The following is a 26,951-nucleotide window of genomic DNA, read 5'->3' as shown; positions in this document are numbered from 1 at the left end:
TGAAATTAAACTAAACTAAACAAAACTAGAAAAAATATTGTACTTGTATGTCAATGTTGGAATGTATCCAAGTAGGTCGTAATTACAACATTATAAAACAGGCAATCAGAATAAATACAATGCGAATGTTGTGCAAATATTGCAATTCTAATGGAAATGCTATTACAACATGAATGGATCAATAAAACTATATGAAGTTTTTGTAGAAGCATTATTTATAATTAGTTAATGCTATATAAAACAATTTAATTTATTGTGTTTTTATTTACATAGGCATTTACACAAATATATAGGTACAACTGATAGATAACACCTATTTTTGCAAACATATAAGAATTTTATTCACTTAGCCTGTTCTAGTGTTTACTACAGTTCAGTAACTTCACATCTACATCTCAACATGAAATTTCAAAATTCAATCAGCTGTATATTCGGCACATAATGTTTTATATACATGTGTCTTAAAACGTATTTTCAATATTCTTGAGCTAAATTTCTTGATTATTTGGTTACATCAAATCAAATCAAATACAATGGCTAAAACCACGTTAACTATAAAATTAACTACAAGATAGAAGTTCCGTATGATTCATCAAATGAATTAGATCCTTGAATTATCCTCAATATAATCTCAAATGCAATTTTCAGTTTATTTTGTTGAACTTAGGTTGTAATTTTTACCTAACCATAATGTACCGCTTTGTCAGTTTGTCATTTACAGGTATTTATTACTTTGAAATTTGCAAAATTGAATCAATGTTATTACTTTTTGGGGACACATCGTCTGATTTTTATTCCTGGTTAGATTTTGTAACAAATCTATTTTTTTCTGCAACATATGCATTAAGAGGAGTTAAACGTTCCATTACAGCATATGTTAAAATGCTTACTGTCTGTTACACTTATCTCAGCAATGGTTTAAGTGTACAGATTTGAAATTGTCCTACTATTTCCAAATGTAGGTAACATATAGTGAACCAACAGTTACAAAAAAGACAGTTCATACAATTTTTGTTTAATAATTATACATTTTTTTGTTTGTAAAATTACATTTTTTATAAATATCTGGCAAAATCTATGTCCGAAAAATACAATGGTTCTTTGTTATTAAAGACAACTTAAAAAAATATTTACCAAATTTTAAGTGATTATCTTAAAAGTTCTTGAAAATTTCGTACTTACAGATTAAAAAACACAAATGTCCAAAATCACAAAAAACAAATAAATAGAGCATGTAAAGTCATTTTAAGTCTACTTACACACTATCTAGAGCCCTCCAGGACAGTAGTCACCACTCCCATTATCATTTTCAGCTAGTCTCTTCCTTTTTCTTTCAATTCTGGCTTCTTTAGTTGCTTCTATGACCGCACTTTCAGCTTTCCGCAACTGAAAGTCATCCGTGGTTTTCAGAGCAGCAATGGTGAGTTCTTCCAGGTCTTCCAATCCTAAGTTTTTCAGAATCTGCAGCCTTCCAATATAATAATTATCAAAAGTTAAAAGTGCATCCTTTACACCAATTTCTAAAGTTGTCCTTCCTACAAAGGTGTTTTTTGGATCAAAGGAATCTTTGACCACAAAACGTTGTTGAAGGATTTGTTTACATTTTGGATTTTTCCATGCAGGCACTTCTTTAGCAAGTCTGGATGGGCCAGAACCTGAAAGGTTTTATTACTTTCATAAATTCTTTTGGAATAGATTTTCTGTGAGTACAAGGGGACTTCTCAGCTTAGGTAAGTTTGTACCTATACCATGTGTTGGAGAGAGAGAGAGAGGCATAGGGCGTGGGTTGGATTCTTATCACTAGATAGCTGATGAAAATAAATAGCCCACACTGCTTTTATTCAAATTTTCGCCAAGATGCCTTAAATATCTTATGCCCATATTGATTTTGGATCAATTGAAAACCACAATAACGGCAACAGCTTCCACTCTGTCACTCAAGTCTTCATAGTTTTTACACAATGTGCCTCATGAACATATTTTTTATAAATTAGATTTGTTTTTAGTGCACCCAACACAGTATTTCAACATCCAAGACTTTGCCAGTGTCCATAATTGTGATGGTGTAACATGCACGTTTTATATAAAGCCTCTGTTATGCTATTGGAATGTCAGTGGATCCTTCATATTTTTCTACAGCCTCTGCAGTTGCTTGCTGCATTTGTTATTATTTTATTTATAATAGTTGTATACCTACTCACAGCAGTACTTGGACGTGGTAAGTTCAACAAACTGCAAAGCATTTTCCCCGCTTAAACACCTTTACCAATGCATCTTGAGCCATAAAATAGTCCGCAATTCATTTCGAACTTAGGCCCAGTTTTTTTTACAACCAGTTTCAATTACATTACATGCAAATCTTTCAATGTAAGGGCAACAATGCAGCTAACTCATTTCTGCTATTATCTAGCTCTGTGTGACCTAGCCTACTTCATCCCACATTGCTTAAAAACAAAAAACAAAACTACTTATAACTGAAGACAAAAATTCCATTGAAAAATGACTCCTTTTTGTAACTGAGATACCATAATATTGTGAAGAACATTTGGGTAGTTTCTTCTTAGATGAACTTGGAGTAGTTTTAGCTGTACTGAATCCATAGTATCAGGCCTAGTTTCTCAATTTTTGTTTGTGTACGCATTTCCTGTAAACTTGCGTTTCTTACACCACTTATTTATTCTAGACGTGTTTTAGTATTTAAAAATACTATTTTATATGAATTATAAATGAACACAACTTGAAAGAAAGTATTTACTAAAACACGGCACAGCATTACTAGTAATATGGTTGTTTTGTTTATGTTTTCGTTCAGCTGTTATTAGCTGTCAGCTGCCTGTATTCCAGTACTACAGTAGTTATTAAAGTAGTTACCAGGGTAGCCAACAATCCCTCATTTTCAACACTGAATAAATTATGTATCTAGTAGAAGTTTACTATACTAAATGTAATACACAGTGCGGCCGGTTTGCAGATGCTTCTGACTTATCAATGCAGAAATATTATGAACGTAAATTTTCAAATATTTCGAAGAATCAGGTTTTAAATCGGTTTGCATTGTTTTGCTTCCAATTAAATAAACTAACAATAAAATAAAACAAAACAAATTGTTAAACGTTTCAAAAATTCGTTTAACTCCCCTTAATTGACTGATTCTTGGGTGTTCTTCCACTTTAAAAAACCTTATATTCTACTAATTAACTTATATATTTAAGCAATAGTGGTTTCCCTATTCTTTAACAACTACGAAGGCATTGATAGTCTGCAACTATATTATATTTAATGTCTTGATTTAGTACAAACTGAGAGGACGAAAGCTGTCCAAATAAGTCTTTATATACAGATCATTCTGTTAAATTTCGATTTTTGTCAATTTTAGCATTATAAAAATGATTATTATATGTGGCACATTGCCCATATCATTAAGATAAAAAAGTCAAATGGAACATCTAGTTCCTACAACCTTTCCTATATTATTCATTTATATTTATAGACTGGGCATCTTAGCAATTGTTTTTACTCTGTTTTCATCATGGAGAAGGTTTTATTCATGAACATTTAATCAAGTCCATGGTTTCAACTTCAAAAACTGCGTAACCTATTTATCAGCATAATGTAATGTTGACTTCTAACTGAAAATATTCCCCCATATAAATAAAATACCTATATAAACTGGTATTCAGCACTTTTTGAATTCTTTGCATGGTACAAAAGCATATCATTACATGCAGTGAGACGTTCGTTAAGATCAAATTTTTATGCCAGCGATTAAACAAGGGTATATTAACAGGTCTTCCTTTTCTTTGGCTAAAAGCTTTTGTGACCACCATATTTCTTGTTTCCTCTTAGAAAACTGGAAAATAATTGGTTTTATGCCTGTTTTTTTCTGTGAGGAACCCCTTGTTCCATCTGGAAAATGAATTTTAACTTCAATATTATGTAATTTTTTATAGTTTGTTTTTGAAACTCCAACAAGTTGAATACTATGGTTTCTATTATACTGATCAAGCTTCTCAAATCTCACCCTCACTACGTCGAAATCTTCTTTTAGTTGATTGTTCTCCAGACATAGTTGCGTGAAGCATGTATCACTTCGCCACTTTTAGTCGTAAAACTCACTATTTTTTAAATATTTTAATCAAGACTACTAGAGAAAGATTAAAGTGCAATCTTGAGTTCTTCGATTTCGCTTTTTAGGTACTTCTTTTGAATGTAACATTAGTTGTTCTGTCATAGCAGGCCTACTCTATTTTTTGTAAACATTCTTCATACAATATTTTAATCAAGTCTGCATCATTAGCTGTTGAAGGTTTTGAAGAAGAGTTCTTGCTTTTCCAAACAGATATTCTCTTTATTAGATCCTCGTCCAAATCCGCTCTGATGTGCCAGCACAGTCAACGTGCAACTTACAATATTGTTAAGTGAATACAGAGTGTATCCATCTTCCTCACAGGAAAAAATGTTCATAAACTGATGTTGATGTTATTCATTATGATTGAAGTTAGGAATAAGAATACTGCACCTCTGTACTGCACCAAGGTTGGCTAACAATCTATATTTTACATTTTATATAGACTATTGTCAGTGACACCTGATCATGAAGTTCTTCTACATGCTGTGGGGATGGTTTTTCGCTTTCATTTTCACGTACATCCCTCCAAATCTCGCAGTCAAGATTTCCCGTCTTATCTTTGCTTGCTAATTGCTCTTCACTACTTTCACTGAAGCTTAAGTCATCGTCTTCTGAAAACAAAAGATTAATGTATGTTTTATGTAGTTTTTTGGGTAATGTTACAAAAAACTAACTTATAAATATTATAGAATTTATTACATATAGTACATTTATTTTTACTTCTTGGGATAAGACTACAATCAGACTATCCTTACTTTCTACATTTGTAATTTACTCTAGGGCATCAGGCAGAAATTTGAAATCTTGGGAAAACAATGAAATTTTATCAGAAACATCCTTAAACACCAACATGGTCATTTTTTTCATTTATGTCCAAAGATCCAATTGGCACAAACTGAGAAAATTACTTTACTAGCAAACCAAACATAAATGTCACATTATAACCGATATAACATAATGACCAGACACCAAGAAGTGCAAGATATAAATTTGATTTGTAATACTTACATTAGTTTATGATGTAGAATGTAGGCAAGTCTGAGGTTTTCAGGCAGAAAAACCTGTTTCTTTTGGCTGATGCTATAAAACACTGCTGATAGTTGACCACATCGTTACTAGATAGCAGCAGGTGCTTGTCACATATTCCAGATCTGGGACATGGGCAGTAACAGTCCAAAACTTGTAAAAACTTAATTTAAAGAATCACTAATTAATTTACGCCAAGTCACTACAACACAAAAGAACCAAACATCTCTAACAATAACGGTGTTAATATAAAACGAAATGTCTTTTTTTAGAGTCGGTTTATTTTAGTTTAATAACCTAGTAATTTCTAGACTTAATCTACAGACAGAGAGTGGAGATCACCTGAAGAGCATATGCCGTGCCATGTAGACTGCCAAAGCCACCATCAGCTTGCTGTAGGCGTGCAAGGGCCAGGGTCGGCTTCTCCAAGTAGTGCTGCATGTTACGGTTCCTGTGGACCTTCATGATACACTGGACTGCCAGGACAACCCCCGCCAAGGAGTCTGCATGTCATAACACACTCATTACTGTTTATCAAGTAACTGATCAAAACAAATGAAATAAATATTTTGTTTTTATATACTGTTATTCTACAAGTACCTTAGACATTGTAAGAGAAAACATGTAGAATTGACTACTGATTTATTGGATACACAAACAAAATATTAATTTGGTCAATATTAAACATTAAAAGTGAGAGTTATGCTTATTTAATCACACAATTATTTAACTACTCCTCATTAAGAATGTTTCTTTAATTTTTTCTGGAAAAGTAATATATAGTCTTTCCTGACAAGCCTCTTAGAATGTTGCCTTAAACTGCTGGAGTCATACTCAAGGTTTACCAGCTTCAATCTTAACATGCATGTAGCCCACATACAGGTGAATTGAACTAATAAAATCCTGCTAATATTCTAATAATAGTTAACTTACTAAAGTTGTAGGAAATAGTAATGAGTAAGATGTAGTATTGACTTTTTACATTTAGATCTAATTCTATATTTCAAAAATGTTTTAAAGGAGCTATTAATCCAGGTAATTACTTTTACTGGGGTAGCTAAAAAGAACGGAATACACCATCCACAAAGTAATAAATTGATTAACTAAGTAATAAGAATTTTTTCGTATTAGGAGAAACTGAAACTATAATTCCTTGGTATCATTTACAGTCTACAACTTCCTAAAATGTGTATTTATGAGAGATGTTTAATAACTAAAGGCAAACTGTTCTAAAAACAAATATTTAAAATGGAACTTTCTCATTTTTAATATTAACTCTCTAACATTGATATATGGATGGTCTGATACCAAAGTGAACCAACTCCATATTTTTAATTTTTCAGTACGAACAATAATAGATTTTCAATGTTTGATGCTAAATAGCACTTTGAAATTGAAAAACATATTGTTGTTTTGTGATAATCTGAAAAGTTACACTAATTGTATCTTCATAATTACTGAAAAAAATTAATATAAAACTCAGCAAGGGATGAAAATATTTTTTCAAAATTTTTTTGTACTGACATGGTTCAGTCTGGTTCATGAAACTTACCATTGCACCCTGGGTGCTTCAGTGAACCAATATTTATATGTAAAATAAGTTACTTAAAATATTTTTCTTTCATCTTTAAAATTACTGAATTGTATCTAAAATGTTCTAAGGTGGATTTTACTTCTAAATTAGGGAGGAATAATAAGTTCATTACTGATTTTTCATTCTGATTTTATTATTTAAAAAGTGAGAAGACCAAACAAACACAGTATTACAAAATTAAAAACAGGTCAAATTTAATAAAACTTATAGATTATCAACCAATTCTTCATCGTTGATTTCACTGGTAGTTATTTCCTGTTTCTGGAACAAGTCTTCATAAAATCCATGGTGAATCGGTGGCACAAGTTCTAACATTGATTTTAAGTCAGCCTTTTTTTCAGAAGAAAGAGGTTTGCCGTTAGGATTCTTTGTGACTAAAGGAAGATGGTGAAGAGGAACTTGAGTCTTACTGGGTTCAGACCTCTTGGTTTCAAGGGTTTTTGATTTCTTTTTTTGGAGCCGTTTACTGAGACTGATTGAGTGGTACTCAACATCACTATTGTGTGTGTACTTATAATACATGACATAAGGATGACTTTGTCTTACACATAAACTTCTGATCTTTAACCATTCAACTTTCTCTCCGTCACACTCTTTTCTGTTTGTAAGAGCTGCGCAAACTTGATCAGTAGTTATCAAATCTGTTTCCTTTATAGTAATGACTTCAAATGCTTGCTTCTTTGACCTACATCCCTTTATTATTTCAGCAAGCTGTTGTGGGACATAAATGTATTCGTGTCTTCTCATGCTTTTTTCTATGTGACCAAAATCCGTGTCGTTTGGCAAAAAACTGTGGCCTGGTATGGGAAATTTTTGCTCAATTTCTTTAATGTTGTTTAAAGGGTTTTGCACTAGTCGCATGAGTAGGGATACCATTTTTAAATTCCTATTCTGGCCACCACATGAGTCGCACCACAACACAATCTTTTCTTTTGTAGGATGGTCAGAAATGTATTTCAAAAGGCAGGATCCAATTTCATCTGGTCCCCTTCCTCCTTGACATTCATTCCAAAGGTGCATTGTTCCTTTTGACGAGGCACAGTCATGAACGCCTAAATTATAAACGGACAATTGCCTCTTATAATATGCTATTCCTGTAGGAACCTTTGGCAATGAGAATGTCTTCTGTAAATCAAAAGTTAAAACGGTGCATTCGCCGTTTTTAGCAAATTGCATGTCCCGCTTCATTTCATCTCTTGCTGCATTTACTTTTCTATGGTGAAGCTCAGTATTGGCCAACACTTGATTGAGTTTCAATTTTTTTTCTGCAGAGTCTAGTTCACTCTCAATCGCTTTCTTCTGGACATTATATGAATCGCACACTTTACAGGTGTCCTTATGAGGTGTCTTAAAACCTAAATTGAAGTCTTTGTAAAAGATTTTTTCATACATTGACTGAGACACAGTCTGATCTTTAACATTATCAGCTTCCATTTTTTGGGCATATAACCTATACATTAGACTTAAATTTAATTCAGCCCCTAAATACTTTTTGTTTGGATTATCTTTGCGACTGTAATGGCTAGTGTAGGCAGGAAAAGATGATATATGATTTTTAACAGAGTTAATTCGTTCATCTGATAGTTTGTTATGAGGCGTATGTTTACCTCTTTTGTCTACAACCTCACCACGACTAACTTTCATCAGTGAGCGATGAATCTTCGCGCTATCTATTTTAAGTGTTTTTATAAACATACTTTTACAAATCCTGACATCAATATTTTGACATGGCAAATAATAGTAACGAGAGAATTCTCTCTTTGAATCATCAGAACCCTTTTTTTCAAAAGCATTTCGAACTTTAACAGACCTACCAATAATAGCAGTCTGTGTATCAAATGACCCTGAATTCCAAAAGAGATCAAAAAACTTTTTCCTTTCATCAATATTAACTTTTTCAGCGCATTTCATTCTACATTTACAGTCAAACGGTTCAAATATTTTACTTGCAACAGGATTACCACTAGTACTCTCATAAGCTTTTCCTGAGTTTCGATTTATCTTTCTAATATTTTTTTTCCACTTAGCTGGATCTCCGTAGTTTCTCTTTCTTCTCTTCTTCTCGGGTGGGTTTTCTTCTGTTGCTACGAGTGTTTCCTGTCTCATTTCTGATCCATCTGCCCCAACATCTTTTCCATCCTTCTTCTTCTTCTTCTTCTTCCTTTTTTGCTTAGAACCACATGGGACATCATCTGCAACATTAATGCCAATATAAAGCATGTACAAAGCCAACAATATAAAATAGTCCTATTTTATTAAAGTATGGTGGTAAAAGGATTACTGTAGTAATAATGTACCAATATATACACACACAAAAAACAAAATAAGGTTTGTTTTATTAAAAAATGAATTAATTAATCTATTATCATTGTCTATAAGCTTTATAAAAATCCAGGGGCAAACAAACAATCAGCATTTTTACAATCTCGTCTGCCAGAATGAACTAACATCATTTAAATATCTGAACACTGTATGCCAGAGTGAACTAACTCCAAAATCCCAGTTATGACAACAGATAGTATATCGTGCATTGCAGATATCTGTTAACAACACTATTGAAAGGCTACAACATTAATATGTTACAAAAAACACAACCACAACAGCTGATATTATGGAGGGAATAGTTAGTTCACTTTGGCATAAGATGAAATGCTAATGTACACTAACCTATTGCATATAATTGAAATGACCTTAGATAATTAGTAAATGTGAAATATTACCTTCACTACTATCTTCAGCATGTTGAGGTGGGATGTACTCGTCGCCAGAATCTTCAAATAAGTCGGATAAACTGGAGTTTAACTCACTATTTATTAAAGAAGAGGATGCACCATGAACCAACTCTAATGCGTCAGCCATGTTTTTCAGGAGTTAGTTCAGTCTGCCACACAAACAAAATCAAAATTCCCCGTATGGTAAAACAGAAAAATAAAATTTCCCTCACAAACTCAGCTGTTTAATATGGTTCTCTCTGGCATGTGAATGTATTGTATTTTATAAAGTAAGAAATGACAATACCGGAAAAACATTGAAATTGGAGTTGGTTCAGTTTGGCATCAGACCATCCATATTTGTCTCTATGAATAACCAAAGTTGTTTAGACCTGCTGCAAAGTAATTTTTGGTCTTGGTGTTTTTTTTTCTTTTTTTTATAAATCATTGATTAGCACATTACATTTCACACTATTACAGATTGAATACAAATCCAAAAAAATAACTACTAACTAAAATAATAATAAACTTACAAATTAAACAAATTAAAATAACTATTTAAAATATTTACAATTTTGAAGATAGGCTGAATCGAAAATATAATCATTTACTCAGTAATAGGCCTTTTGCATAAGAGAAGGTTTTTTTATTTTGTTTTATAGTACTTTATACTATACATTTTTTCAATAATACTCGAAAACTCGACTCTCGATAGCTCGACAAGCCTGACACATTTTTTTGGCTTTGAAAAAAGAAATAAAACATAAACAGGCACAGTATTTTTGTAAAATACTAATTTAATTTACAGTAATAGTTAAACTTACATATCTAAGATTTAATGCTTTAATACAGTTGATACAGAATGACTAATACCTTCAAACAAAAATTATGCAAATAGCGGGTTTTAATTAGTTCTTACACCCTAAAAATATTTAAGTATTTGAAAATAATTAATACAGTGCTATAGTAATATAAGAAATACAGTACTAAACTTGAACTAATATATCAAAAAATAAAATGTAACATTCTGTCTGTATTTAATCGTCTATTTGATAAAGAATTTTAATATTGCTCTAAATACCATTATCTTTTGGGTTATTGCTCTAATTTGAGTCATTAGAAAAAGGTGCAAATGTCGAGCGTCTGACTGGATTACTGAATACGAAGTCGTTGACAACTGGTCGGATATCCAATTCATCTAAACATCTGGGTGAGCATGAAGAACATCCAAGTTGTTCAATCACTTCTGTCCCATTGTAGATCGGAGATATGACTTCAGACGTTTAAGGGCACTAAATGGCCCTTCTGCTGTTGATTTCATGATTGGAACTACTTGGAGAAGCGTAACCTGCTGAGGAGTACTGACGGCTATAATATCAACCTGTCAACGATCTACTAGAGTAAGCAAAATTATCATTAATGGACTTTAGAGAGTAAAGAACACTTTTTAGTTGTATATTTATTCACAATGTATTTAAACGTTATAAAATATCAACATTTATCATCTTATTGTTCCTATTGCCTTGTAATACTTTCTTGGCTTTAAAACTGCACATTCTGTTTTTTTAGAATTTTGGCAAAGTATGATAATTTTTTAAACACATGTATATGCGAAGTGCTATTTCACATTTAGTGCACTCTTAAGCACTTTCTTTTCTTTTTGTCTCACTCCGTGTTCTATTTGAGCACACAAAGCAGCGTTTTGATTTTTTTTTTATAATCATTCTGTCTCTAGAAGTCATCACCGTATATCAATGATCAATGAATTGCAAGAACCGAGAATAGCATATAAATGGACTTAGCGTGAGAATACTACAGGACATTGCCGGTAAAGCTGTGATTATTTGTTCTGTTGAGCTAGGAGCCACCACATTACAGCAACAATTAATTTACTGTAGCGATATCGGCTAACATATTGAAATTTAAGCACCGTCTCTCAATGTCTAGGTAGTTTGTTAAAACTTAGTTGATTTTTCAAAATTTGTTTCACCTCTATTGACTATAAGCAAGCACACTTGTTCAACTGCAATGACTTGCGTGAGTCCAGTTAATGCAAACCGCTCAGTAATGCAAGATTGCACTGCTTCACAAATTTCAATGTAAATAGCTTTTTAGTATTCTTTTGGGGTTTTGTTCTTCGTTGTTTTCATCCTCCTTTGGTATATGTCGATTCAAGGGAAGCGAAGGATCATCAACTTGTGAAGATTTATCTTTTAAACACAACTCTCGAAAGTGTTCAAAACTACCACGCCTTCTATTCAATATCTCCGATGCACCAACAGACCACTTATGCTGAGGCCGTCACGGGATCACCTACTCCGACTCCAAGCAGTGACAAAAGACTGCCTTTTGATTTAAAAAACTTGCTGCTACCGAATTCCACCAATCCGACGTAGAAGTGACTTTAGATCCAGCTCCAACATATCACCAAACTAGATCTAAATTTTTTCAGCCTTCACAACACCGAAATTCAAAATTCCAACATTTGAAAATTAAATTAATTCACCAGAACGCTCAGATTGCATCAAATAAGACTGGTGAACTGGCGCTATTGTGTGAAGAATTGAATCCTGACGCGTTCGTAGTCTCGGAACACAGCTTCAGACCTGAAGCAATATACCTTCAAAATTCCAAATTTAGATTTGGCAACACATTTCTGCCGAAACTCTGTCAAGGGGGATGGTGTGGTATTTTTTGTTAAACAGTCCTCAACATTCGAGACATTCAAAACCAACAATAATACCGACCTGGATTTTGAGTCTGCAGTTATATAAATCACTAAAAACTCACTTGAAAAAATAATTGTTATTGGGCTATATAGATCGCCCAATGGCAATAGCAATTCTTTCTTTGAAAAATTTTAAAACCTTCTAAATTCTTTTCTTCAAAATTCTACCAAATTTTTAATTATTGGTGATTTTAACATCAGTGTAATGGGTCACACTGACCCTCTTACCCAGCGGCTTCGCGATATTCTTATTTCCTTCAATCTAAATTGGTCCGTGAATTCTCCTACACGAGTGACCGCTACGACGAGCACTTCATCGACAATGTGATTACTAACATTCCAGGCACAACAGTTTCTGTTTTGGACATGGCTATCTCTGACCATTTCGCACTGGAGGCCTTGGTTCGTGAGTGCAAACTGGATATTCAAAGTCCGTAACTTAAAATCATGAGGTCAATCAAACGTCAGAATATATGCTTGCTGAATAAATTCCTGAGTAACGAGTCTTGGGCATTTTTAGACGAGTTCGAAAGTGTCGATGACATGTATCAGGCATTCAGCAATGGTTTTAACTATTATTTGGACATTGCTTGTCCCTTCCAAAAAATTAAAATTAACCTCAAACAAAAACGAAACTCCTGGTTGACCAAAGGAATACTTGTATCTCGAGAAAAGCTTAAATTCTTTCATAAAATATTCACTCAAAACGAAAATTTCAAAACCTTTTTCAGAATATACCGGAGAATTTACAGAAAGGTCTTACAGGCTGCCAAGGCCTATGATGTTAATAGAGCCCTGGATACCTGTGAAAACTTTTCAAAAACAGCCTGGAAAATTATAAACGATTCGTCTCAAGATACAAGTTTGAAAAAACATACTAAATCAATTGCTATAAAAATTGGAGACAAATTTGTTCAAAATAAATCACAAGTTCCCAATGAAATTAATAAATACTTCTCTTCTGTCGGTTTGGTTAATCCGTCGCTCAGAGAACAACAACCTTGCGAAAATGTTAGAATTCCAGTTGCATCCATGGCCTTGGCTCCTGTGTGTGTGGAGGAGGTGCGCGTGATGTGCAGAGGCTGAACCCAAAGAAATCATGTGATGCCAATGGAGTATCGGTGTGGTGTATCAAACGCTGCTTTAGGCATATTTTGAGACCACTAACAAAACTGATCAATCTCTCATTTGACACTGGAAATTTTCCATCTCTTTCAAAAACCGCTAAAGTCATTCCAATCTTCAAAAAGGACGACCTTTGCTTAAAAAGCAACTACCGTCCTATTTCGATCCTTCCAGTGATCAGCAACATCTTTGAAAAGGTTTTTTTACGAAAGAATCGTAAGCTTTCTAGAAGACAACGAAATTCTGAACCCTGAAAAATTTGGATTTACAAATCCACAATTGATGCAGTAAAAAATCTTGTATAAAATGTTGTCGAAGGTTTGGAGAGACGAGAGTACGTGCTTAGCGTATTTCTCGACCTTTCCAAAGCTTTTGACTGCGTATACCATGAGACACCCTAGTACCAGTTAGATAAATTTGGCGTCCAGGGCCTCCCGCACTTATGGCTCAGTTCTTGCCTCAAGGATCGAGACCAGTGCGTAGAAATTTCAAATGTTGTTTCTGAAAAAATCAAAATGGCTTATGGTGTCCCTCAGGGTTCAATCCTCGGGCCCCTTTTATTTCTGATATACGTCAGAAGATTGAATTTACTAATCCACCATGGGAAACCGATTCAGTATGCTGACGACACGACTCTGTGATTAAAAAATAAATCTCTTAAGATTTGGAGATCACATCATTGACATTATTAAATTCAGCTATACAGTTCTTTTCAGAAATAAACTTGAAAACCAACCAGTCGAAATCAAATGTTGTTCATTTCTCTCTCCGACAGCCAGATGCAGAGCAGCCTGCTGTTTTTGTGGATGACCTTTTAGAGGAAACTAATTCCATGACGTTTTTGGGAATGCTCCTTGATAGGGGACTGGCCTGGAACGATCATGTAGATAACGTATGTGCTAAAGCTTCCTCAGGCATATTTGCCTTGCGAAAACTAGTAATGTTCTGTTCCCCAAGAGTCTTAAAGATGGCTTATTATGGCCTTATCCATGCACATTTAGCGTATGAAATAAGTCTCTGGGGAGATTGTTCCAAAAGCAAAATGGAGCGAGTCTTTAAACTCCAAAAAAAGCTGTAAGGGTAATTGGAATGTTAAACTTTAGAGAGTCGTGAAAGGAATCTTTCAGGGAGTTGGGATTGCTGACTTTACCTTGCCTCTATATTTCTGAGGTGATCATGTACTACTTCTCCAAGTGTATCTTAATTCGTGGCAGGGAAGTTAACCAATATGAAACCAGAGGCAGGGACAACTTCAGAACACAGCAACACAGACTGACGTTGTATCAACACCTCCCGTAACAAGTTGGTGTCAGACTAATCAACAGGCTCCCTGAGAGTGTAAAAAATTCAAACAACACAAATCGATTTAAAACTTGTCTCAAGCTCCTTCTGGCGTCTAAAGCGTTTTACTCTGTTAAAGAATTCATGATGAGCCGCTGGGAAATTTAAAAATCAAAATTCAACAGCTGGATCTGATGTCGGAATGGATATGCCTGTATGAATGTTAAAAATGTTTTTCTGACTGATTGAAAACATGTACATGGTTATTTTGCAAAATGTGTAAAGGTTGATGATTGCAATACAATGTCAGAAATTGTTTAAATGCAATAAAGATATTATTATTATTACATACACATCAAGCCCTCATATAAATTTCCAGATCAGCAACACTTAGATGGAGGCATTGATTTTTTTCATTCACATCCTCTACTGGGTTCATTGCATGGCAATAAAGATGTAAAGAGAACTAAGTCTTGAATTATAACATTGACTCAAGATAGCATGCACATTTGTAATCTGCCTCTGTTTTGTCCTCTTCAGAAAACGTTTAAAAAACTAGAAATCCTTCAAAGTTTTTCAATATTCTCGAGATAGTAGAAGTTCACATAGTCCATCGTGTCGGGCAAAGAGGTCATAGACCATCTTGGTCATGGGTGCTCTCACAGCGGATGCTTCTGAAAAGTCCCTTGCTTTTGGTGGATTCCCTTACAGTGTTTATTAAGTCCTTGGCTAAGACCATGATATCTCTCATAGACGTAAGATGGCTATGAGCAGTGCAGAGCACATAACGTGCTTTTGGTTATATATCCAAAACTAACCTTTTTAGTCCTTTGACCTTACCTCTCCTAAATTTTGTAATTTTAACTCTCTGAAATTTACACACACACACACACACACACACACACACACACACACACACACACACACACACACACATGGCATGAAAAATTAAGTAATTTTCCACAACTATAAAAGAGTCTACAGAAAAGTGATTCAACCTTGCAAAAGCATATGATGTCTCTAAAGCAATTTTCACCTCAATAAATATTTCTAAAACAACGTGGGACGTCATTAACAATAAAACCATTCATCATGGAAGTATTAAAATTTTCATGGGGACCAACTTTTAAATGATGGAACCGAGTTTGCAAATGAGTTCAGCAGGTTTTTAGAAACTATTGCTTGTGAGCAAGGCCCTCGCCCATCAGCTCTCCAAGCAAACCCCATGCAAAGATATAGCCCAATTGCTTCAATGGTTCTGGCTCCATTCTCAGAGGAAGAGCTCGATAGAATGATAAAGCAGCTCCCATCCAAAAAGTCAACTGATCTAAATATATTGTCGATGTGACTAATAAAGAAATGCTCTATGCATATTGTGAGACCTCTAACCTCTCTGGTAAATTTGTCATTTAATACTGGAGTTACTTCAAATTACAAACTACTCTATTTGTAATACAAATTATTCAATTTATAAACACGACCAGTTTGGATTTAGAAAGGGCAAATCAACGATAAACGCATTCATGAGTCTTTTCGATATGATTGTGGAAGGGCTAGAAGGTTGAATTCACGCCATAGGTGTGTTTATGGACCTATCTAAAGCTTATGATTGCGTTGACCACGCCACGCTGCTTGGCAAATAATTTTATTATAATCCCATGACATTCAAGGTGCGTCTTTCTTGTGGCTTAGTTCATTTCTAAGTCAAAGAACTTAAGTCATCCAAATTTCAAATTTAATTTAAAAATCCATGAATATGAGCTTTAGAGTCCATCAAGGATCTTTTCATAGTTCCATTCTCTTTCTGCTTTATGTTAACACAAAGCAATTGATAGAATCGTACAGTACTCAAATGATACGACTCATTACTTCAAAGATAGTTTAAATTTAATCTTGGACAAAATGCCTATATTGACATCAACAACTGTGTCCAACAATTTCACAGCTTCAATCTGAAGACTAAACATTTACTGTGCTGGCTAGTTTAACTCTAACATGACAGTATACAGTGAGTGAGTAACATGGCAGAGTGTAGCTACAGTAAGGATGATGTAACTAAATGCATACATACAACCTGATTCATTGATAAACACAGTGTTTGAATATTTTTGGGGGTTATCTATGGCCTGTTTATTTACGGTTAGTTGTAAACGCCACTAGTAAATTGTCAATGGCTCATCTCTTTTATGGAATTTAAAAGTGCAAAAATATGTCATAATTTATACCACATTATTTTGAACAACTTTGCTGTGCCTTAAATACTACTACTATGTGTCAGGCATAGTTTCCTATCATACATTATTGTATTTTAAGAAATTCTTATTCAAGACTTTTAATGGAAACAGTAGGTTAGCCTCTTACAGAGCAAATAGAAATCGTTCGGAAACATGTATTAGAAAAGTATCTACATTATCATGTAGTTTCTATCATGTCTGTCACAGTAATTGGTATAATGGTCTAGTATGCACACAAGTAATCTTAAAACCGCTCATAACGAAAGCACAGGCATTGCTGCCCTTGATTTTGATATTGCATAATTCCTGTAATAATGCATTATCTGATTTATTGAAGCTAACTAATCTAATTGTCGTGACAATTTGGTAAGTGAGTTTATTGTAAAAAACTTAATGAGAGCTGTATTAAATGTCAAAAGAAGTATAATGCACTATGTACGTAGTAAACAAAAATATTCTGGACATAATATAAAACATCCTTTTAATGTATACTCGTTAGTATGGATAAAAATTCACTATTTAAGCAATACAGCGAATAAACTTAATACCAAATTAGCGTATGAACCATACCGTAATAGCGTATGTACCATACCGTAATAGCGTATGTACCATACCTTAATAGCGTATGTACCATACCGTAATAGCGTATGTACCATACCTTAATAGCGTATGTACCATACCGTAATAGCGTATGTACCATACCGTAATAGCGTAATACCATAATAGCAGGCTATGTACTAAAAAAGAAACCTATGGACGGCTCCTCAAAAGTTACAGACAGTTAATTACTTGCAGATTCAGCTTATGGCCGAAACATCGATACAGCTCCGAAAATAGACGCGGCCTAAGAACGAGAGTTGTAATATAGTATGATATACTATGTCTAGAATGTGTATTCAACGTTTTATCACATACTTTTTCGAAGTACGAGATCATCCATTACTTACATATTCAGCACTTTGACTGTAAAATCAGTATAGCTCCGAAAATAGGCGAGGCCTAAGAATGAGGGTAGCAACATTATACAAGAGACTGTGTATGCAAAGTTTTATCAAAATCGGCCTGTACGTTTTTTATGTACGGGACCATCCATAGGTGTTTTCTCATTTTGGCATATAAGATATAATCTCGAAAATAGCAGCTTTGAATGGTGATTATAAAATTATAAAGTAGACTGTGTTTATCTCAAATCTGTTAACTCCAGTTAAGTACTATAGGTTTTGTTTTTTTCATGTGTTTTATTTATATTCAGATTATTAAAGGGTATTTAGACAGGATTTTTCACTATGTACTTCACACAATAATTTTAGGAGAATGTATGCAGTGAATGAATATCGTTAGATGTACACGAACACTTACACAATACACAAAATTACACGAAAATGTACGATTTTCTCGTTCTAAATACCCTTATGTTCTTGAAAAACAACAAAATTACAAACATCACTGAAGTGAACCCGGGACCGTTGTGCCCGATATAAGTACCCGGTATTTCTAGAACATTCCTTATGATGCTGGTTAGGAAGAATGATAGTGTACAGTAACAAGCAGGACATTCTCCTGCCACCTATCAGGGTTTCGTTGAAGCTCGATGCTGGATGGAGGGCTTTTCCGTGATACCCGATTAATATAACTAAGTTTTTGAACTTAAGTATAATTGACATTAATTATTATTTTATGTTTTAGAATAAATAATATAGAAGCAGCGTGTAGGAGAACCCAATTCTAGTGTTTTATTCCCGATTAAGATTCGTAGTCTGTATTCTAAAGAACATGGGAGCCACTAAGTCCATCTCCAGATAACATCTGAGTTCATTATTATTCTATTAGTGCAGTAAGTTGGCAAAGTAACAATTTTATTTAATACCTAGAAGTGTAATATTGCTGCATGTAAGTTTTCTTGCTCTAATTAAACTTGCACGTAACTGTTAATTTCTAGTATTTATTACTACGACCTTCTGACCTCTCCACCCATGTATTTCGTCCACTCGGAACACCCTCCAACATTCACACTTGCGATCCACCTTTGTGCATTCACATGACTTTCTAACTAGCAGTTAGTAGCTTCCTATTTATAAAGTATAATAATTGGGTTTAACATTCGCAGAGCCATTAGAAATTAAGTTGATATTTTATTGCTAATTGTTGAGTTATGGATTGTTCGAAATTAGCAAGCCTACAGGAATGTAACAAGTTAAGTCGGCAATTATGATTTCATAACAAAATTATATAATTAATTTATATGAACAACTGAAATATTGGAAATATGCCTTACATTGGGATTCAATATTATAAAATATGTTGATTTAAAAACCAAGTTTACAGTATACTCTACTATTTGATATTTTTTCTTTTTGTTTATTTTTGAAACTAAATAAATACTCTGCTACGTGAATCTGACGTCATTTTTTCAAACAAACAAATTTAATGAATAATACCCAATACAATAAAACACACAAAGTGAATATTGATATTTACTATCTATATACTGAATTTTATACATGGAGATCTGTATAGTTTATAATATATCCATACATTCCTGGATACACACATAACACACGCGCGCGCGCGCGCGCACGCACGCACGCACGCACTGAAAACCTTAACAAGACTAACTAGTGTCATTATCCAGAACTCAATACACTAGTTTCTTCCATCTAAAACATCATGCTTTTATACGAAATTCTCCGAAAATTGAGTTCCAAGTTCAATAAATGATACGTAAATGCATTCATGTTATTTGCATGAGATTTAAATTATTTAACTTATTATGTAAACTTAGTAATACAATTTTTAACAATAGCAAGTAAACTCAACGCCTGTTGAGGCAGAGTTACAACAATACCCGTTACAAATAAAAGATGAGTTTAATTGGTGTGACACTGACCTACAGTATGCTTAGAGTTGGCAATATTAAGTAGCCGCCTGAGTGGTTTCTTGCGGATGTGTGCTCCTGAGTTACATACAGCTAGCGCACAAAGTGTGAACTCGCTGTCTGACTCTGGCTCGTGAGCTGGGTGAAGTAATGAACCTGAAAATAACATATTCTTTATTATTCTGTTCTCTTTAAACCCACTATTTATACGAGTTTACAGTAAACTCTACATTTTCTTTATATTGTTATAACAAGAAGGAGTTCTCTACATATTCTGTTTTAATAAACTTTATCAAGTCATTTACATTAATAAGTTAAAACAATATTGTTCCAAATTTTATTATTAATATTGAATGCAAAACTGCCAACTTTTATCTGCAAAATTCAGTTGAAGCACGACGTACTTTTTAAACAGATTTTATAAAGGCTGTACATAAGTCTAGTGGCGAAAGTAGTTTAATCATAATCATATATACAGGGTGTAAATTAAGTTCTGATATGCCTGGATATATTCCAAACGGATTGAGATATGTATGTAAAATCTTCATCATACCTATTAAAATACTTTTTGGACTTTTTGGAGGGTAAAAATATTTCGTCCCCTTTTTTCCAAGAGGAGTAAAGGGGGGTCACTTTACACTTTGAAATTTCAACCTTTATCTTGTGTAATTTGAAAGGTAAATTCAATAGAAACACAATGACATGAACAAAACATCTCTACAACGATACTAGCAAAAGTTATGGGCAAACAACCCCTTAAATCTAAGGTTGTAAATTAAGTAGGTACGCCTGTATATATTCCAAATGGATTGAGATATCAATGTATAATCTTCACTATACTTATTAAATTGCTTTTTTGGATTTCTTTTCAGAAGAGGATAACAAAATGTTCAAACCACAACTCATATTTTGTGACATGTAATATTAAAGTTCTATTCAATAGAAATACAATGACGCTAAGAAAACACCTATATGCCGTTTCTAGCACAAGTTATGGGCAAATAACGTAAAAAATCATCTATAGGAACAATGGCAATGTCTTACGCATATCAACAATGCATGCGTGATATCTTTTAGTAAGTCTTTGAGGGGCCCAGATTATCCCTTTATGCAGTATCTAATGTTTCTGATGTGTATAGTTATGGTACGAGGTGTCTTTTTCTAGGTGGCATTACAAGGTAAGGTATTATTTGCCCTTAACTTTTGCTAGTATCGTTGTAGATGTTTTGTTCATGTCATTGTGTTTCCATTGAATAGACCTTTAAAATGACATGTCACAAGATAGGGGTTGCAATTTGGACTCCAGATTCCAGAGTCAAATTTGTGATAGTGTCAGATTTTAGACACTGCACTGAGCGAAAAAAGAAATTGAGCTAAAATCATTCACATTGCACCAACTCTTTCACTATAGCTACGATACATATTACACTAGAAATCTCATTTATAATTCATGCAGCTCAACTAAAATTGGTTTTTCTAATTCAAGAATGAATTTTTAGATAAAGTACCTATAAGATCATGGCCATGAAACTGGCGAGGATCTTGGCAGATGGAAGACAGCGCCATTGAGTACAAGGCCATAGTGGCAGGGGTCATGGCTGGGGTATCATGGTGTCGCCACAGTTGCAGAACTAGGTCTATCTCCATCTGTTTGGCAGAGAGCTGTCTTTCTATAGGACTCCCGGTTTGCGTGAGTTGCACAGTCAACAGTGCCTGAGGCGTGTCATATATTCCCCAACCCCAGTCCTTCTGTCTCTGAGTCAGAAGCCATTCCAGGGCCCTCTTCGTCTCTGAAACAGCAAGGGTTAATCAATGTTGGTTTTTTTCTAAAATGTACTGGAATATTTCATTTTAGCTATAATTTTTAAAGGCATGATTGAATGTTCTCAGTATCGTGTACACTATATATTTGCAGCTGATGATTTTTCTTCATTGCGTTACTAAAGAATAACGGATTACTATTTTACTTATTATTTTTCTACATATAGAATAATGCTTATAATAACTTGCATTATAATACACGCAATATTATGTATATTGTACTCAGATATAACCAATACAAGTCTGATAATAAATCTATCAAATAATAGATCATTATTATATGACGTAGTAATCGTTTATGGTAACTGTACTAAAACCTCGTATTTTTGTAATGGGTAGTCTTTTTACCTAGTAAAATTAACCACAATCAGTATTTTATTAATTTTTCAACTTTCATAACCACCGGTGAGCAGATTAATTTGTTATGTAAAACACTGATGATCATAGACGTATAGCTTGAGTATGATAATGTTATAAAATGTCCTGTTTTAATGACAACTGATGATAGTTTAAGAATATTTTATAATCATTTAGATAAATATATTTAATTAAATTCCAAGACCACATTTTATAGTTCTACAGCAGCATACATGAAGCTACAACTAAAAATGTTGACGAATTTTAAACTGTGTTACAAGGTGTAAAAACAAAGTGCTATAAGAGAAATACAAATTTATACATTTTTGCCAATAACATTAACTGCGATATTTTTAATGTCGTCCCAAACATAGTGAAAGAGAATACCTCGTCATTCTACATGGATAGGGCATTGTGCCATGAGTTGACACGTCTAGACAGTAACACCTGTATTGAATGGGTCATACGTCTGGACAATAACATCTGTATTGAGCGGGTCATACGTCTAGAGAGTAACACTGTATTGAGCGGGTCATACGTCTGGACAGTAACATCTATATTAAGCGGGTCATACGTTTGGACAGTAACATCTATATTGAGCGGGTCATACGTTTGGACAGTAACATCTATATTGAGCGGGTCATACGTCTGGACAGTAACATCTATATTAAGCGGGTCATACGTTTGGACAGTAACATCTATATTGAGCGGGTCATACGTCTGGACAATAACACCTGTATTGAGCGGGTCATACGTCTGGAGAGTAACATCTATATTGAGCGGGTCATACGTCTGGACAGTAACATCTATATTAAGCGGGTCATACGTTTGGACAGTAACATCTATATTGAGCGGGTCATACGTCTGGACAATAACACCTGTATTAAGCGGGTCATACGTCTGGACAGTAACATCTATATTAAGCGGGTCATACGTTTGGACAGTAACATCTATATTGAGCGGGTCATACGTCTGGACAATAACACCTGTATTGAGCGGGTCATACGTCTGGAGAGTAACACCTGTATTGAGCGGGTCATACGTCTGGATAGTAACATCTATATTGAGCGGGTCATACGTCTGGACAGCAACACCTGTATTGAGCGGGTCATACGTCTGGACAGTAACATCTATATTGAGCGGGTCATACATCTGGACAGCAACACCTGTATTGAGCGGGTCATACGTCTGGACCATAATACATATATTGAGCGAGTCTACGTCTGGTCAGTAACACCTGTATTAAGCAGGTCGTACATGTACGTCTGGACCATAACACATAATATATTGAGCAGGTCATACGTCTAAACAATAACACGTGTATTGAGCGAGTCATACGTCTGGACAGTAACACCTGTATTGAGCAGGTCATACGTCTGGACCATAATACATATATTGAGCGAGTCTACGTCTGGTCAGTAACACCTGTATCGAGCGGGTCATACGTCTGGACAGTAACATCTATATTGAGCAGGTCATACATCTGGACAGCAACACCTGTATTGAGCGGGTAATACGTCTGGACAGTAAAACCTGTATTGAAAGGATCATACATCTGGACAGTAACACCTGTATTGAGCGGATCATATGTCTGAACAGTAACACCTGTATTGAACGGATCATACGTCTGGACAGTAACACCTGTATCGAGCGGGTCATACATCTGGACAGCAACACCTATATTGAGCGGGTCATACGTCTGGACCATAATACATATATTGAGCGAGTCTACGTCTGGTCAGTAACACATGTATTAAGCAGGTCATACATGTACGTCTGGACCATAACACATAATATATTGAGCAGGTCATACGTCTAAACAATAACACGTGTATTGAGCGAGTCATACGTCTGGACAGTAACACCTGTATTGAACGGATCATACGTCTGGACCATAATACATATATTGAGCGAGTCTACGTCTGGTCAGTAACACCTGTATTAAGCAGGTCATACATGTACGTCTGGACCATAACACATAATATAATGAACAGGTCATACGTCTAAACAATAACACGTGTATTGAGCGAGTCATACGTCTAGATAGTAACACCTGTATTGAGTAGGTCATACGTCTGGACCATAATACATATATTGAGCGAGTCTACGTCTGGTCAGTAACACCTGTATTGAGCAGGTCACACGTCTGGACAGTAATACATGTATTGAGCAGATCACACGTCTGGACAGTAACACCTGTATTGAGCAGGTCACACGTCGGGACAGTAATACATGTATTGAGCGGGTCATACGTCTGGACAGTAACATCTATATTGAGCGGGTCATACGTCTGGACAGTAAAACCTGTATTGAGAGGATCATACATTTGAACAGTAACAGCTGTGTTGAGCGGTCATATGTATGGGTTATAATACCTGCACTGAGCGGGTCATACGTCTGGACCATAACACGTGCCCGTCATACGTCCAGACAGTAACACCTGTATTGATGCGAGTCATACGTCTAGACCATAACACCTATATTGAGCAGGTCATACGTCTGGATAGTAAAACCTGTATTGAGAGGATCATACATTTGAACAGTAACAGCTGTGTTGAGCGGTCATATGTATGGGTTATAATACCTGCATTGAGCGGGTCATACATCCTGACATTGACACCTCCATTGAACATATTTTTGCGCGAGTTGTGCAATAATGCATACTGTAATTGTAGATGTTATTTTTAGATATATTAATACCTATTATTCTTAGATATATTCAAACCAATGTCTGTAAGCCCTTCTGTCTCCAATGAATTCCTATTTAGGATTGAATACCGGCTAAATTGGTTAAATATTTTGAATTGTGTCCATATTTCGGCCGTCTCTCTCTTACACATTTAAACTTTAGTGCTTTTGTTGGAGAATTTCCCATCGCCTTAAAAATTTCAAAAATTATCTTTATCTATAATTCTGAATCTAAAACACCCTTAGAAATGTTCGCCATTATCCCTCTTACCGACTAAGTGAAATTTATAGAGAAATGTGTTAAGAAACTATTTACTATATTTTTGTATGAAAATAGAATAGCCATAAAGGTACAGTTTGGACTTTGGTTATTTCTGACGTAATTTTAGATATTAAAAAAAACTGTCACAACGGAGTAATTTTAAAAATAAAGTACTTCTTACATTCTTAGATTTGGAAAAGGCTTTTGATGCCGTAGACTATAAAAAGTTACTACACAACATTTTATTACAATGGTATTAAAAAATAATGCTTTAAATGTTTTACTAGTTACTGTATTTTGAACACCGTATCCAGAAAGTGGTAATAAACGTAAGTGAAAGTGACATCACGGAAACTGAATATGGCGTTGTGCAGGGTAGCACTCTTGGCCCACTTCTTTTTTTATTTTTATAATCAACATTTCGAGGATTCAGGTAGGTGTTGGATTGTTCATTTTTGCTGGTGACAGTCCTGGTTTCCGCCGATGGCACGTAGGTGAGACATACTCAGGTGACTTTGGATCTGGTTAGAATTAAAGATTAGTTTGACTATAATTAGCTAATTGTAAATATCAAAAATACGAAATATTTCTCTTTCTATACAGAAAATCAAAATGGTCTAGGTACAATATTTCTTAGATTGCATTCGTGAGGCGATCATCGGGTAGCTGTACGCGACTGCGTTATGGTTGAAACTGTGTGAAATAATAGATAGTAAATTGACTGGATTCCTCGTGTTCAATGCATGTAAAAACTTTTGTATGCTCTGATCTATACCTTCATGCAACTTTCTCATGTTTTAACTTGTGTCGCTGTAGGATTATGTACTTCACTTAATGTGCAGTCGATGTTACTAGCGTACAATACGCTCAAAAACCAGCATGAAAGTATTTATTAATAAAAGCCGAAAATATTTAACTAACTATTTTTATATTTTCCTGTTCTTATCATTAGACATTTTTTTATAACACCTCTTATTTTATACATACGTAAAAATAAAAATGAGATATTTCAACAAAGATATCGACATCTTTTAACAAGGAATGTGATGCGGGTTGGATACATGACACCCAGACATACTTCTCACATAGAATTGACAAACCCCTTTACATAGCGCACAATTTATACCGCAACGGTCCTTGTAAGATATCGAACGTTTAATTTTCGATAAACACAAGAGGGTGTCACAAAAATCCGCCAACGCATAAGCGAGCACGACTACTTTAAAGGTACGCTTGCACAATTCTGGGAGCACCAAATGTCACAGTGTTGAGAGGTATCAGTTGTTTGTTGCTCCTGGCTTGTGTAAGCGGATCTTTAAAGTGGTTGTGCTCGCTTATACATTGACAAATTTCGTTGAAACAAATATCGTTAGAATTCGAATAAAAGATGATGGTGCCTAGTAAATATTTTATAGCTATAATGTTTTTGTGAAATCCTTTTGTGTACATCCTCTATATAGCTGTTGGTCCCCTGGTTGTGTTAGAGATGGCTTCTTAGCCCTAACCTCGCCTGGTAAAATAAGATATGTCTACTTTACTTTTACCTTATAAGTATGACTTACTCATATATCTATGAACGGGATTTTACTTCACCATACATTTAAAAATCGAAAATACAAATTGTTTTGTTTAATTTGTACAGTATTTTTCCAAAATACACACATACAAAACAACGTCAACAATGTACTTGATAACTTCCAGGCCAATGCATCATCTCTTTTTTAATTGCTTTCTCAAAAGTATTAACAGTAAATATTAACATATCTGGCTATACTCTAACATGATTGTGGATTCAGATCTTCAGCGGAATGGCATTTAAAAAACCAATTTAAAGTACCTTAGGTTTTTCATTTATTGTTTTGTTTGTTTCTATTTTAACTTTTTTCTTGTTGCTAGTTGAGAAGATTTTTTATTTGTATTTTATGTCATATACATATTTACTTTATACTAATACACTATAAATACAGATATTAACATAAAGGCGCGAGTGTTTCTTCTTACGAGACATGGACTTACTGATGGACCCGCGTACTGACGAATATTATTTGCGGGAAGATATTCATAACGATGTATTTATGTATATACAAACTATTTTGTGCTTTTGTGGAAAAAAGATCAAT

General features: G+C 34.4%; 1 protein-coding gene across 1 annotated transcript in view; it reads right to left on the bottom strand.

The window, feature by feature from the left end:
• Positions 1–26,951, bottom strand: part of LOC124368656 (uncharacterized protein CG3556) — a 132,044-nt gene that overhangs the window by 40,000 nt on the left and 65,093 nt on the right. The window contains exons 2-4 of the mRNA XM_046825904.1: positions 21,212–21,493; positions 19,716–19,859; positions 5,498–5,658 (exon numbers count right to left, since the gene is read on the bottom strand). Coding sequence (XP_046681860.1) covers positions 5,498–5,658; positions 19,716–19,859; positions 21,212–21,493 — 587 coding nt within the window. The remainder of the gene's footprint in view (positions 1–5,497; positions 5,659–19,715; positions 19,860–21,211; positions 21,494–26,951) is intronic.

This window comes from Homalodisca vitripennis, chromosome X (genome assembly GCF_021130785.1).
Source record: "Homalodisca vitripennis isolate AUS2020 chromosome X, UT_GWSS_2.1, whole genome shotgun sequence".
Lineage (NCBI taxonomy): Eukaryota > Metazoa > Arthropoda > Insecta > Hemiptera > Cicadellidae > Homalodisca > Homalodisca vitripennis.
The sequence above is the reverse complement of the archived record's forward strand: the minus strand, read 5'-3'. Positions and strand labels throughout refer to the sequence as shown.